The sequence below is a fragment of the Loxodonta africana genome, chromosome 5, assembly GCF_030014295.1.
Source record: "Loxodonta africana isolate mLoxAfr1 chromosome 5, mLoxAfr1.hap2, whole genome shotgun sequence".
In the NCBI taxonomy this organism is placed as follows: Eukaryota; Metazoa; Chordata; class Mammalia; order Proboscidea; family Elephantidae; genus Loxodonta; species Loxodonta africana.
Window position 1 is genome coordinate 53,396,632 of NC_087346.1, and position 15,093 is coordinate 53,411,724.

At 34.9% G+C, this 15,093-nt stretch overlaps 1 protein-coding gene across 1 annotated transcript in view; it reads left to right on the forward strand.

Annotated features, from left to right (window-relative positions):
• The window catches only part of STPG2 (sperm tail PG-rich repeat containing 2), a 377,601-nt gene extending 362,746 nt beyond the window's left edge, over positions 1 to 14,855 (forward strand). The window contains exon 10 of the mRNA XM_003410448.3: positions 14,728 to 14,855. Within this exon, the coding sequence (XP_003410496.2) occupies positions 14,728 to 14,855 (128 nt within the window). The remainder of the gene's footprint in view (positions 1 to 14,727) is intronic.
• The last annotated feature ends 238 nt before the right edge of the window (positions 14,856 to 15,093 follow it).

Here is a 15,093-nt window from a genome sequence, read left to right on the forward strand (position 1 = left end):
CCATAAAATAAGTACTTACGGGCTTATCAAAGCTTATTCTTCATTACTCAAAATATTACATAGTACATGTTCTGAGTATTATGGATGAGGTTGCTAAGTTTACTTTATGGAAAATGATGTTAATAAAATGAATGCCATTATCTCAAAAACCTTTATTATTTTCGTATATGTAGAAAGATGAATGGTTTAAAGGTCTCATGAAACACATCCCTGATCATTCCATTCTTGTCTCTTTTCCTTTCCCTCTACCTCTATCAGCCTCCTGTCTCTCACACACGCACATGTACAATTTCTTTTTTACCAGAATCCTTTCAGTTTTCCAGAAATTTCTAGGGATAGGGTATTTTTTGTTCACTTGCTAGCATTTTGGATGTTTTCTGTAGCCTGACACAGTTGTAGCATTTCTACAGGATCTGCTGAGAGGTTTCTTCAATTTGGTCCAACTGGTGTATAACTCCAAATGAGCTTTTTGCCTTGCAACTTTTTTTCTCAGCTCTCTTCAGCTGCTTCAACAAATATACCTGAGATTTGAAAGTGACTCTCCTAGGCCAAGTATGCCATCCACCAAGATTAGATCCTGAGTTTTTCTCAGTTTTTGAGGATCATGAATAAAATGCTCTGGTCACACAGGAGAGGAAATGAATAAATTAATCAATATAATAACTACCTGGAAAATACTTCTACACGTAGATTTCTTCAACCTAAAAGCAAATAAACAATTTGCCCCTATTTAGGTGACTTTTTCTATTTGCTTCATATAAAATTTAAAAAATACTAATTAAAGTGAAAAAATGCAATTAATATAAGGTCTTTTTACCAATATTTATAAATGAATTAACTTCTTGATGTCAAAAGTATCTTGTTTCTCTGATTATTCATATTTCTTTTCCTGTAAAATATAATAATTATATTGAAGATGTTTCAGAGTCACCATAGCCACTATACTGCTGAGATTTCTTTTTTTCTTGATTAGAGGATAGAGAGGTTGAAGAGAATATAAATGATAAGTTCCTTGCAGCTGTGGCCAATTATAAACAATACCATTCACTACTGATGGAACTTTTTGGTTCATACTTAATAGTCATCCAAAGATATTACATGCTGAAACTGATGAAGCTATTGTCTGACTAGATAGTAATATGCGTTTGCTGAAGAAGACTGATAATACAAGCTAAGAGAGCACAGTTCCATAATATTCAAAACCAAAGATGATTTTTTAATGTGAACTATTTAACCATAATTTACTTTGAATTTTTTTACAGTAGAATAAATGCCTTTATTGTACTTCTGTCTCTTTCATTTGTGCTTTTTAACTAGCATCACAGCTAATATTTAAATTACAATTTCAGAATTAGCACATTGAAAATGACACTAGCAATTGAGGGTCTAACATGGCTTTCTCTTTAAAGTGCTAAAAAGCAAAGGTGTCACTTTGATGACTAAGGTACACCTGACCCAAGCCATGGTGTTTTCAATTGCCTCATATGGATATGAAAGCTGGACAAAGCTAGAATGGCAAGACTTTGTCTCAGGTACTTTGGACTTTATTAGAGGGGCCAATCCTTGGAGAAGGACATCATGCTTGGTAAAATAGAGGGCCGGCGAAGAAAAACGTAAGACCCTCAACAAGATAGACTGACACAGTGGCTAAAACAATGGGCACAAAGGTAGCAATGATTGTGAGGATGGCTCAAGACTGGGGAGCATTTCTTTTTGTTATACATAGGGTCACTAGGAGTCAGAGCCCACTAAGGGCACCTAACAAAAACAACAACAGCAGCAACAACAACAACATGGCTATCCTGGAAACCAAAGTTTCTCAAAGTATATTTCACCAACACTAGTTCTTTGAGAAGATGGTGAAAAAAGAAGTCCATGGTCAAAGGTGTTTTGGAAATGCATACACTGAATTGGTTTTTTATGTGTGAATTAGCACATAAAAGGCTCTGAGAAGATCTGCAATCAAGAAACATTTTTAACCTTGTTTAATTTAACTATTCCCAAATTTATTTGATCACAGGGCACCTTACATTGTATATAACTATTCATGAAAACTTTAATTTTTCAGAATGAACCTGATGGGCAGGTATTGTGTCAAAGCTTAGAAAAGCTAGGGTTTCAATTTTGTGTATGTGTCTATAAATGACATCATTATTAAAAAACCCATTTGCCATTGAATCGATTCTGACTCAGGGCGACCCTATAGGACAGAGTAGAACTGCCCCATAGGGCTTCCAAGAAGTGGCTGGTGGATTTGAACTGCCAACCTTTTGGTTAGACATAGCAGTCTGTAGCTCTTAACCACTGCATCGCCCGGGCCCCACCCAATGATATAATAGAGATTGTTATATTTGCCTGTCCATAGCCTGCTCATATAGCAAACATATTACCTTTTCACTGAGACACACATAATTCATGCTGGAAAATTACTTATAGACAATCACGCTCTTTAAAAAGATACTTCATTTTAATTTCCAAATGGTTTTATTAAGGATCATAAATATTTAAAAAGATTACTACAAAATTAATACAGAAGCATGAAATAGACTCCCCATTATTGTATAAATGCACACACATACAGTATATGCCTAATATATTAATTTAAACAATTTTACCTTTCGGTAATATTTTACTATAGAAACCAAGCTGTAAATAATTATCTAATTTTCACATATTCCTTCTGACGACTTTGTGAATTTCAGTACATTTAAAAACTCAGATATTTCAGCCTGAGCCTAATACCTGTCTTTTCAAAACTATTTCTATCTCTGCAGAATATAGTTTTAGAAACAGAAGCCACAGAAGTGGGAACAATGCTTAACTATCATTTTCATTTTTGATATACATGTTTTTTCACACTTATTACCAACCTTATGAAGCATCACAGCAGATCGAATGAGAAGAAACTATTGGAGGAGACATCTGGGAACACAGGTATATTGCATGTATATTGTAGTTATTTATTATGTGTGTGTGTAATGCATGCACATAACAAACCAAATTGTGCAGAAGAGCTTGCAGATAAGACAGACTTTTGCTTCATTCCTTCTCCTTCCTAAAGACTTTTTTTTTTTTTAACTACTCAGTGTCGAGGCAAGGAGAATGCAAGGGTTAATTTTCTTCCTGTAGTTCCAATGCCGTGATCTTTGGGTCTCTCAATGTGGATTATTCTTGGCATAAAAAATTTACATGGATTTTCTCTTTAGCATTCTATTAGTTGTTTAAATTTTGCCACAGTTTGATTAGTTTCATATTTAAGTTGTTACTTTCTTGTAAGCTTATCTGGAATAAAACCTTTTTTTTTCTTGAGTTGATTGTCAGTTTTTCCAAAGTTTTCAATCACCCTTCTCCCCCGCCTTTTTTTTTTTTAATAAAAAATTTAAACTGGAGACTTCTTTCCTGGAGCTCCATTGTTCTACTAGTTTAGTCTGAATTGGCTTTCCTCTAAGACTGATGCATATTAGTTCTGGACTTTTGTCTTAGTGAGGCAGTGACAGGACTTACTATTTTAAAATGTCTTCATTTTTCTCTTAAGATGTCTGATTTTGTTATCTTCTAGTATTCAGTTTTGCTAATGCAAATAAGGTCAGGTGGCATTTTGAATCTTGTTCCTTTATAGGTCACTTTTCTTCAATTCTGTGAAAGTGTTTATGATTTTCTTTTTATGCTCACTATTCTACAATTTCACAATGATGTACCCATAGCTGGGTGTCTGTTCCAGTGGCTGTACTCAGTAACTTAAGCCTTTTACACTTGAAGACTGCAGCCATATATCAACAGAAAACTGCCAGAAGTTCAAGTGAGATTCAGAACAGGATGTGAAATGGGGATGTTATTGCTAATATCAGATGGATCTTGGCTGAAAGCAGAGAATACCAAAAAAAATGTTTAACTTGTATTTTATCGACCACACAGAGGCATTCAACTATGTGGATCATACGGATTATGTGTAATATTAGAAGGAATGGGAATTCCAGAACACTTAATTTACTCATGAGGAACCTGTACGTGGATCAAGAGGTAGTCGTCTGAACAGAACAAGCAGATACTGTGTAGTTCAGAATTGAAAAGGTGTGGGGTAATGTTATATCCTTTCACCTTACTTATTCAACCTGTACGCTTAACAAATAATCTGAAAAACTGCACTATATGAAGAATAATGTGACATTAATAACCTGTGATATGCTGGTGACACAACCTTGCTTGCTAAAAATGAAGGCAACTGAAAGCATTTATTGATGAAGGTCAAAGACTACAGCCTTTAGTCTGGGTTACATCTGAATGTGAAGAAAATGAAAATCCTCACAACTCAACCAGTAAACAACATGATAAATGGAAAAGAAATTGAAGTTGTCAAGGATTTCATGTTACTTGAATCAACAATCAGTGTCCATGTAAGTAGCAGTCAAAAGATCAAATTACATTGGGCAAATCTGCTATAAAAGACCTCTTTAAAGTTTTAAAAAGCCTAAGATGTCACTTTGCTGACTAAGGTGAGCCTGACCCAAGCCATGGTCTGTTCAATCATCTCATGTACATGAGAAAGCTACACAATGAAAAAAAGAAGACAGAAGTATTGATAACGCTGGTACTGTGGTGTTGGTGTAGAATAGTGAATATACTATGGACTTCCAGGAGAATAAACAAATCTTCAAATAAATTTAGAACAAGTCTTAGAATAAATACAAGAATACTCCTTAGAAGTGAGGGGAGCAAAACCATCCTCTTAGTTACTTTGGACATGTCATCAGGAATGACCAATCTAGAAAAGTACATCATGTTTGAAAAGTAGAGGGTCTGTGAAAAAAAGGGAAACTCTTAATGAAGGGATTGACTCAGTGCCACACAATAGACTCAAACACATCAATGATCATGAAGATGGCACAAGACTGGGCAACATTAAGTTCTGTTATACGTAAGATCACTGTGACCCTCCTCAACAGCAACTGGCCACAACATTTGAAGAATTCTGCCTGCTTTTTGTGCCCTCTATTATTTCTTTCATAATTTTATTTACCATTTTCTCTTTCTGGAGACTCTGGATTTTGTACCTACCAGAATGACATTTTTAAAATGTCTATCTTTCTGTCATATTTTCTCTCTCTTTTTTGTCTATTTGCTCTAAATCCTAAGTTTTTTTGAAGCTATTTTTTTGTCTTGTTGAATTTTCCTTATCAATAATTACAAGCTCTTAACATGCATTCATTCTTGTTCTCTGTTCTTTGTTTTATAGATGCAATATTATAGTGAATGTACTTTAGCATATTGTGTATTTAATTTTTTATGTTCAATTTTTCCCTAAACTATCTCTTTTTCCTTTAGGGTCATGTCTTAGTTATCTAGTGCCGTTATAGCAGAAATATCACGAGTACATGGCTTTAACAAACAGAAATTTATTTTCTCTTAGTTTAGAAGGCTAGAAGCCTGAATTCAGGATGCTAGTTGTAGAGGAAGATGTTTTCTCTCTGTCAGAAGTAAGGGAAGGTCCTTGCTCTTTTAAACTTGATTCTTTGGTGATCTTCATGTATTGTGGCATCTCTCTTCCCCCATTTCTGCTTGCTTCTCTGTGCCTAATCTGCTCAGTTTATATCTCAAAGGCAATTGGCTTAAAACACATCTTCCACTGATAGGGCATCATAACATAACAAAGAAATCCCTATTCTTAAATGGAATTACACTCACAAGTATAGGGGTTAGGGTCTACAACACATATTTTTGGGGGACACAATTCAATCCATAACTGTTCAGTTTTTCTATTTATTTTGGTCTTTATCTTTAATGCTTTTAGCTTTCATACACCAGGTGAACCTTGGTGTCCATTAGTATATAAGAAAAAAAAAGAAAAAGACTAAATACCTTTCTATTTTGGGTGCTCTTTGTTGCTACCCTGGTGGCATAGTGGTTAAGAGCTATGGGTGCTAACCAAAAGGTTGGCAGTTTAAATCCACCAGGCACTCCTTGGAAACCCTATGGGGGCAGTTCTACTCTATCCTATACGGTCGCTATAAGTCAAAATTGACTCCACGGCAAAGGGTAACAAGCTGTTGTTACATAAGTGGTACTATTCTTTACTTGTTCTCTCTTCTAATGACATTTCTGACTTGCAGCTCTGTGTTTGCAGAGACAAGACTTTGTTGATTAGCTGGCTTTACTCTAGAAATGAATGAGTAGAACAGTTGACTTTCTTCCCACTAGAATACCTCATCCTCACATTCGTGTGTTCTTTTCTCTTAATATCCAATATGAAGCATGGTAGGGGGTGATGTGTAGAAAAATATTGCACCCTAAACTGCTTAGGCACCTATGGACAAAGATAACTAAACAGGGACAGCAATAAGAAGTGTTTCGGGAGCAGTGCATTTGAAGGTGCTTATATTTTTCCATACTGTGCTTTTTAAAGAAGTACTTTAATAGAGGGAAGCCCTGGTGGCATAGTGGTTAAGTACTACAGCTGTTAACCAAGAGGTCGGCAGTTCGGCTCCGCCAGGCGCTCGTTGGAAACTCTATCAGGCAGTTCTACTCTGTCCTATAGGGTGGCTATGAGTTGGAATCGACTCAACAGCAGTGAGTTTGGTTGGGTTTTTTTATTGCAAGACTATATTAATAAAAACATTGTGGTTTTGGTACAAAAAAAAGACAGATACTGGAACTGAGTAAAAGTCCCAAAGACAGACCCATGTATATACGAAGAGAATTTATTATACAAGTCACAGGGTAAAGGAAAAATTATTTAGTAGGACATATTGGGAAAACTGACACACTAAAGAAAAATAAGGTTAAATCATTACAAAATATCACGTGCAAAGATGGAATCCACATGGGTTAAAGACAAACTAAAAGATAAACCATAAAGGCAACAGAAGAAAATAGAGAATACGGTTTTAACCTAAAAAGTAGAGGAAGCCTTCTTATTAAAAACTTTAGAATTAAAAACTGTAAGACAAAAAAAAAAGTTTGAGCTTGATTATATAAATCAAGCAAAGTTAAATAGATGACAGAAGAAAGAAGGTATCTACAATGTCTAAAATTCATGGAGACTCCAATCTGTACTAAACAAGGAATTTTTGAATTCAAGAAGAATAAAACAAGAAACCCAGAGGGAAAATGGGGAGAGACTGTGAAATTATTTTAAAGTCTCCACTGATTAGAGCACAACCCTGGTAGTACAGTGGTTAAGCACTCCCATGAGCTATGGCTGCTACACAAAAGGTCGGCAGTTTGAATCCACCAGCCATGCCTTGGAAACTCTGTAATACAGTTCTACCCCATTTATATTGTTACTATGAATCAGAATCCACTGGACAGCAACCATTTTTTTTTAATCGATTAGAGCTTATTTTATTTTTCCCCATAAAAATCCATCTTATTCCATAATGACTCATATTCTTTATTCTTAAAAACTCATTTATTTTAATGATAAATTACTACTATTAAAGTACAAAAATATATGTTAATTTTTTTTAACATAAGGGAATAACAATTATTCTAACAGAGTGATTCCTTCAGAAATTAAGACTCCTCCCCGCCCCCGCGAAGTCTGGCAAGTATATGGCAAACACATAGGACTCAACTTCAGTGATGAAGTCCCCTAAAAAGACTCATTGGGGTTAAATTATCAAGTCATTTCTAAGGAAAGGATAAATGCATTTTATAAAGCAGATTGGCATGGGAACTAATGTAGTATCCGGTCTCATTGTAGTGTAGAACTCACTATTTCCCCTCAAGGCTTAAACAAATATTACATGAGCGAGGGCTCTTGTAAAATGTTATGTTTTGAAATAGATTTCGTTAATGGTTTCTAGTGATAATTTATTTCTCTCTTTATGCCCAAGTCTCTTCTCATACTGATAATGGATAGCTTATTTGCATATAAATAGATTTTAGTATTTGCTGAAGCAGAGACCAAATATGTCTCCTCCCCATGCCCCCCCCTCGGACATTATTAAAAATAAATAAAGGGGAGGGGAACATTGCAATAATTATCAACCGGGATTTATAATAAGCTTCTTGATCAGAAATTTTTATAGGCAACTTTAGTGTTTTTATGGGTATACTTCATCTCAAAGGCTTTTGACCTTCATTAAAACAATGAAAAAGAGATCTGCACAGTTTCTCTGTGTTTTTTCCTTTTTGGGGGGGAGGGGCAGGTATAGCCAAGGTTGGGAAGAAAGCAGCTTAATATTGGTTATTAGACATGTTTACTATGACCCTTTAGATATTTAGATTACTGTTTCTGATAAGGCGTCATGTTACGTTATAGAGAAAGTAAATGTAATTTATCTTTTAAATAAATCTTTTATTTTTGAGATACAACAAGTCACAGGCTGATGGTGCAGAGATGTTTTGTTCTTTTCAGCTACAAGTGTGCAAATATTAATCTTTCAGCTGTCAGTGGTTAAAAGTATAAAAATTTTAATTAAAAAAAAAATAGAAACTATATTTCCTTCCTACATAAATCTTGTAAGGCTTTTGAGCCTAATTTTATTTTTACTAAAAACGGTCATTGGAGAAACAACAATTAACTTAATGTTTTTTAAAGATACCCATTTAACATTTGCTTCTTCACTCTCAGTGTTTGAAATATAATATATCCCTGTATTATTGTACTTTAAGTAAATGGTTGGCATCATCTTATGACACACTCAGTATCTATAAGTAATTCATTCAGAAAATTATGATAACAGCTGCTTTCTGGTAGGTATGATGTAGCCTGGAGTGGTGCTAACGGTTAAGTGCTTGACTACTGGCTGAAAGATTGGCAGTTCAAACCCACCCAGAGGCACTTGGGAAGATAGGCCTGGCAATCTGCTTCCAAAAGATCACAGCCATTGAAAACCCTGTGGAGCAGTTCTACTCTGCACACATGGGGTTGCCGTGAAACTAACAACCACAACATGATGCCTACTAATAAGTGTCTTTCTGACCAGCAAGGCAACTCATTGTAAAGTGAGTAATGATTTCAGCCTTCAAAAGAGAAAGCAAACATGACCGTAGTGTTTGAGAAATTGTACTCTACTTGATTTCTGTTACTTGTAGAAATACCATTTTTACCTCTTGTTACATATGCATGCCTAGGTGAGTGAGTGAGACTTGTTCCTTGGGATTCAAAAACCTTTCCTAACATGAAGCCAAAAATGAGATCCTGAAGGAGGTGGTAAAAATGCTGTATTTAAATCTATATATTTTTAATATCAAACAGATCTAGTCTACCAGTTTGGAGTCCTGGTGACAGTGGTTAAGAGCAGCAGTTCAAATCCACCAGGGGCTCCTTGGAAGCCCTATGAGGCAGTTCTACTCTGTCCTATGGGGCGCTATGAGTCAGAACCTACTCCAGAGCAATGAGTTTTTTATTCTACCAGTTTAAAAAAAAAAAAAAGGTGAGAAAACTGTTCCTCAGAGAACATGACATATTACTTTCTGCCACAGAGAGGCAGCCTTTGCCAAAAGATGGGATTTAAGTCGATTTGGATTCTAGGAAAAAACCATTTAACCCTAGGTTTTTTTTTTTTTTTCCAACTGTTGTTTATTACATGAGTGTATTATCGCAAAGTAGCAGTGTGTGGCAGCCTTAACAACTCATAAGTGGCAACATGGAAATTTGAAGAGAATTTGCTTTTTAGAATTGTGACATCTGTATGGAAGAGAACAGGAACAATGAGTAATTTAAAATAAAGATCTATGCATCTGGCCCTTTGATATGACCACTTCAGTACATCACAGCAGACTCAGAAATAACTGCTTCCAGAAATAAAGCTATAAAGGCTCATGCAAATAATCGCTGTCTTCATAATGAGCTAAAATTTGAGAAGAATGTAGTCATTCTTGGTTCTGAACACTGGGTCCTTTTTTCATGTGAAAGTGATCAAAGAGAAGCTGGAGTATATGCTGAGACTTACTCTACTTTTTTTTGCCTAAATAATTTTCTTAGCGTCCTGGTCCCAAGCCCTGAAATAAGAACAGTGAACTATAAGAAGCAAAATTCAGTTATGAGAAGAAACTAATATTCCAGGCCAAATGCCAGGTATCTGTCTCCTTCTGTAAGGATTACAGCCAAGAAAACCCTATGGCGCACAGTTCTACTCTGTAACACATGGTGTCACAATGAGTGGGAATCAACTCAACAAGGATGGGTTTTTGGTGAGGTATAAAAAAAAAAAAAAAAATTTTTTTTTATCTACCTTAAGACCATTTCATATGTTGTTGATTATTTGAGAACTTTGTTCATTCATTAATAAAAATCACTCATGTGTTACATATTTATATTCTGCCTACCTCAAAGTGGTTTTAGGTGAAAAGTGATCAATCTTCCTTCCACTTGGCTCCTATAATTCAAGCGGAAAGTATGTTATATTTACAGCACTGGGGAAGTCATTCAAATTTGTACAACATACTTATGCTATCAGAGAGTGAGAGTATCTTTTTATAGCAGCAGTTCAAAGCCTTCATTTGACAGGGCTTATGGATCCACATTTTTATAAGTATGTGCTTAGAGGTACACAGATAAACAGACATTGCTGTCTGAAGAGATATTTCAGTCAAGTCAAATCCATGTGATTTTTGTATTTGTGTGTCATAACAGTGACAACCTATAGGTTAATCAGTGCCAGGAACACACGTTTTAGCAGGTGCATGGTTTAGGTATATGCTAATAAATGTGTTTCTCAGTCTACTTAAGGTGAAGCACATTGTAACTGTCCATTTCTTAGGCACCGCATTGGCAATATTCCTAGACAGTCTACAGCAACTTTAGGATATCATCCTTAAATATTTAAAGTCTTATTTCTTAAATCGTGTAATACCTATTTTGTTTCTGGATAGAGAAGTTAACTGGATGGTAAACCATACATGGAAATTTTGGTTAAAAGTTTATGCAGCATTCTGATTCTGTGTGGTTTCCCATCACTTTTAATCTCAATTTAATAGACTGCGCAGTTCTGTGGTCGTAATCTGAAGTGCCATTTAAATCAAATCGAGTCTTAGAAGCAGTAGAAGGGCATTAAACCTAAATGTGGCTCTGACATTGATGATAATACTTCCATGTGTACTAGTCTTTTGTCTTTGCTGTTACTTCATTTGTAAAGCTGAGAAATAAAATCAGTGTGAGGAAATGTGTTCCATAAAATTCTAAACTCTCTAAATAACATTTTAAAGCCATGCAGCCTATTTCAACAAACACTTTCCTAAATGCTTTTTAATTCCTAAAGATACGCTCACTTGTGGGATATGTACTTTTCAGTAGACTTCTATCACCTTCACGTGAAAAAAGGACCCAGTATTCATTACCAAAAATGACTACATGATTCATAAATTTTAGCTCATTATGAAGACAGCCTTTACATGAGATTTTATAGCTCTATTTCTAGAAGCAGTTATTTCTGAGTCTGCTGTGATGTATCAATATGGTCATATCAAAGGGCCAGTTGCACAGATTTTTATTTTAAATTACTCATTGTTCCTGTTCTCTTCCATGTTTGCCCTGTAGCATTGGCTGACATTTCATAGAGAGTGAGTTGGCATAGGGCTGGAAAATATGTAATTATAAGAATCACTTGCTCTTGAATTTCCCGTTATAAACTAGTCTTGATTCAGTCAGACTTTTCATAGGTGTTTGATTTGGAATGAGAAGTTTCTTCTTCCGTGACCTGTGATTAAAATGTGGCATTTTGGTAAATAAATAGAAGATAGTTTCCACACAATCCAGCTGTGAAGCAAAACTGGTGAAGCAATGTCAGTCTTTGACCTGTATCATCCTGTATCATATGAGTAGTAGCTAAGTAATTGAAAATATATTTTAAGATAAAAATGCAATAAACCTTTTTTTTAATGCTCTGTAGCTTAAAACAGGCTGTGATAAAATGCAGCAAGATGCATATTAAAAGAAGTTTTGCTTCACTTAACACTTCTCAAAGGAACTCCAATACAAGGAAATCCACTACATTTGAATAATTTTTTCTGTTTTAATGAGCTATCACCATGAGTGTAAATATTTATCAGTTTCTGTAGCACGATGGTAAGGGCAGGGATAGGCTATATTTCTTCATAATTGAAAATGAATTTACCGTTACGATAGGGTTTGGATAATAGCTTTACCTGTTGCATTAACCTTTATAAATCTTTATGGTTAAACTTGCGATTTCCAGGGAGGCTGACTGTGGAATTAGGCACGCAGTTCCTAATGTTAGTGTTCTTCTTTGGATACTGCAGTAACTGACACATTTTCCCAGGAATACTTTAGTTTATGTATGAAAGGATACCTGGAAATCTATTATATATGTGTGCATTTTTCTCTGCAGTGTAAATATAAATTATATCTATATTATTTCAAAGTCATGCATGCTCTTGTTTTATAATAGAAGAGATTCGCTACAACACTTGTCATTTGGTTGAGCAGAACACATTAGCTTCCCACAAAGGCTTTATAACTTTGAATATCTATACTAGTAATTGAATTGACATTAGAATGATTGAGCTACAGTTAGTGCCATTTTTTATTTTAAAATTTGAAATGCCCTATTTTAATGAAGCTAAATGATTAAATATGTTTCTTATTGAACCTATCGATTCTAAAAAAAAGTTAGATTTTAAAATATCAAGAGGAATCTGTTTTTCAAATAAGTGGTTTTGAATTGTGTGTATACTAGGAAGATGCAGAGGCATTAATTTTGTATTTTACTAATACCTTTATGTCTGATCTACTAGTTCATGTTTACTATGCTCATTGTCAATATTTTATGCCTAAATTTCTATTTTCTCTCCCCACACAGTAGCTCTTTAATGCCTTCTGATTCAGTTTCATTGATCCCCACACTTCTACAGTTATATTCTACATGCTTTATAGTGACCTCTCTGAGAAGTCTTCTCTCCCCTTGAAACATTTGATATAGTAGACCTCAAACACCCTCTTGAAAAACAATGCTTGTCATGTAATACCCATTCAGTAAGTATTGGTTAAAATGTGAATGGGGGAAAAAATAACCTTTCCCTATTTTCTCTTGGTGAAGTTGTACTAACCAGATTCTACTCACTAGACTATTTGAGTCTTCTCCTTCTTTTCTATATGTAGCCCCCACTTTCAGTCCTCAACTATTTAGTTTTCTCTCAGTGTGCTGTTTCACTTAGAGAAGCCTCGACTGTTGCTTCTAAGTAACTCCATTCCTTTTCTCCAGGCCCATGTTCTCACTTGAGCTTCAGGCATGCATCTCCAATTGTACTCCAGACATTTCTTTTTGGATATCCTGCCATTTTTTTCAAACATTACTGGTTCAAAACCAAGCTTGTGATGTTCTCTAGATGACATCTTTCTTCTTTGTTTCCTTTTTTCTGTCACCTTTTTCACAGCCACTATTTTATCTCCTTCCAATCACTATCCATACTAAGTGCCCGTTACATCATTTAGAAAATGTTCTGAGTTGCTCTTCGTTTCCCTTAATAATGTTGGTAAAATCCTTATCAGAGTGCCTCTGAATCAGATCAGCTTAAAATCATCCCGTCTGTCTTAGTCAGTGTTCCTCAAAGAAACAGAACCAATAAGAGAGAGAGAGAGAGACGGAGATGTATTTCATTGTAGGGGCAGCCAAGCTCAAAATTCAGGCAACAGTCTGGAAACTCTGCAAGTCTTGTGTTTGAAATTGGTAGGCCAGGCAATAGGCTGGAAATTCCAGCAAGACGTCTATTTATAGTCTTGAAGCAGAATCCTTCTTCCTCAGGAAACTTCAGTTTTTGCTCTTAGATTTCGAACTGACTGGATGAGGCCCACTAACATTGTGGAGGATAATCTGCTTTACTTAAGGTCAACTGATTTAAATATTAATCACATGTAAATACCTTTATAACCACATCTAGGCTAATGTTTGAACAAACAACTGGTCATCATAGCCTAGCCAAGTTGACACATAAAATTAAGCATCACACCATCCCACCCAGTATTGCCAGAGTTTATTTTCTTCATGAATCTTTTTCAGTCTGAAATCTTTAAGAGCTACCTACTTGATCATGGCAGTGGTTTCATAAAACTTTTCTTATTTAAATAAAAAAAGAGTTTTGTTAAATAAAAATGATACCCAAACAAATAAAACAGGTTAAGTCTAGAGCTGTTTCAGAAGAAAGTAATTCAAGAGCCTTCTTGAGTTTAACCTCCACTAGATACCCTGGGCAGTTCCATGGAATTTTGGGCATTATAGAATACAATTTGAAAATCATTGGCCTATGTACAAAATCCTTATTTCAGGTTAGGCCCTCTTCCATTCAACCAATCTGTTTACTGCCTCCAATTTCTTCATGTAAATTCTATCTTTGTGCTTTGAGTTCTATCATGTTTAGTGCCCAGAAGGCTGTTAAACCTTTCTGCTTCTTTAAATCCTGTTCAGGTTTCCAAATGCAGTTCAAGCACTACCTCCTAGTGAACATACAAATGAATGTTTAGGAAATAAAAGTACTAGGTATCTTTTTTTTTGTGATGTATATTTATCTTGAAGGGTCACTGTTTTCTTTTTTTGAAATTACTGTTGTGCTGCATTTAATTACTGAGTAAACAGATGTCACTATTTTATACTTACTGTATTTCAGAGCCCTAAACTGAATGAATTTCAGCATTCAGGAATGGGTACAAGCTTGTTTGTTGCAGAATTTATTCATTAAGAGCATGAACCTGAGAGTAATATGTGTGTGACCACAATCAATGATTCTAAATGTATTTTATTTATTGTTTTTACTTTTGTTTTCTATTAGGGCCTGCAACATACAATCCTATTTTAAAGAAATCTTACACCATACCCTTATTTGTTAAAACATCAAAGCGTTTTGAAGATTCCAAAGAGACAACTCCTGGCCCGGCAACATATGAGGTTTGTAAATGATAATTCTCTCTTATCAATGACACAAGAATAGAATGATTTCCAGAAAGTACTAAAAATGTCTACATTAAAGTCCTTACCATATTTTTAATTCGTATTACTGACCGATCAAAATCCTTTGGCTAAGGAAGACATGTTTGAAGATAAACTCTGACATTTTTAGAATTATTTAAATTTAACAATTTATCTATAAATAAGCTCTACAACATATGATTTATTTAAATTTTTGCAATTTATAAAA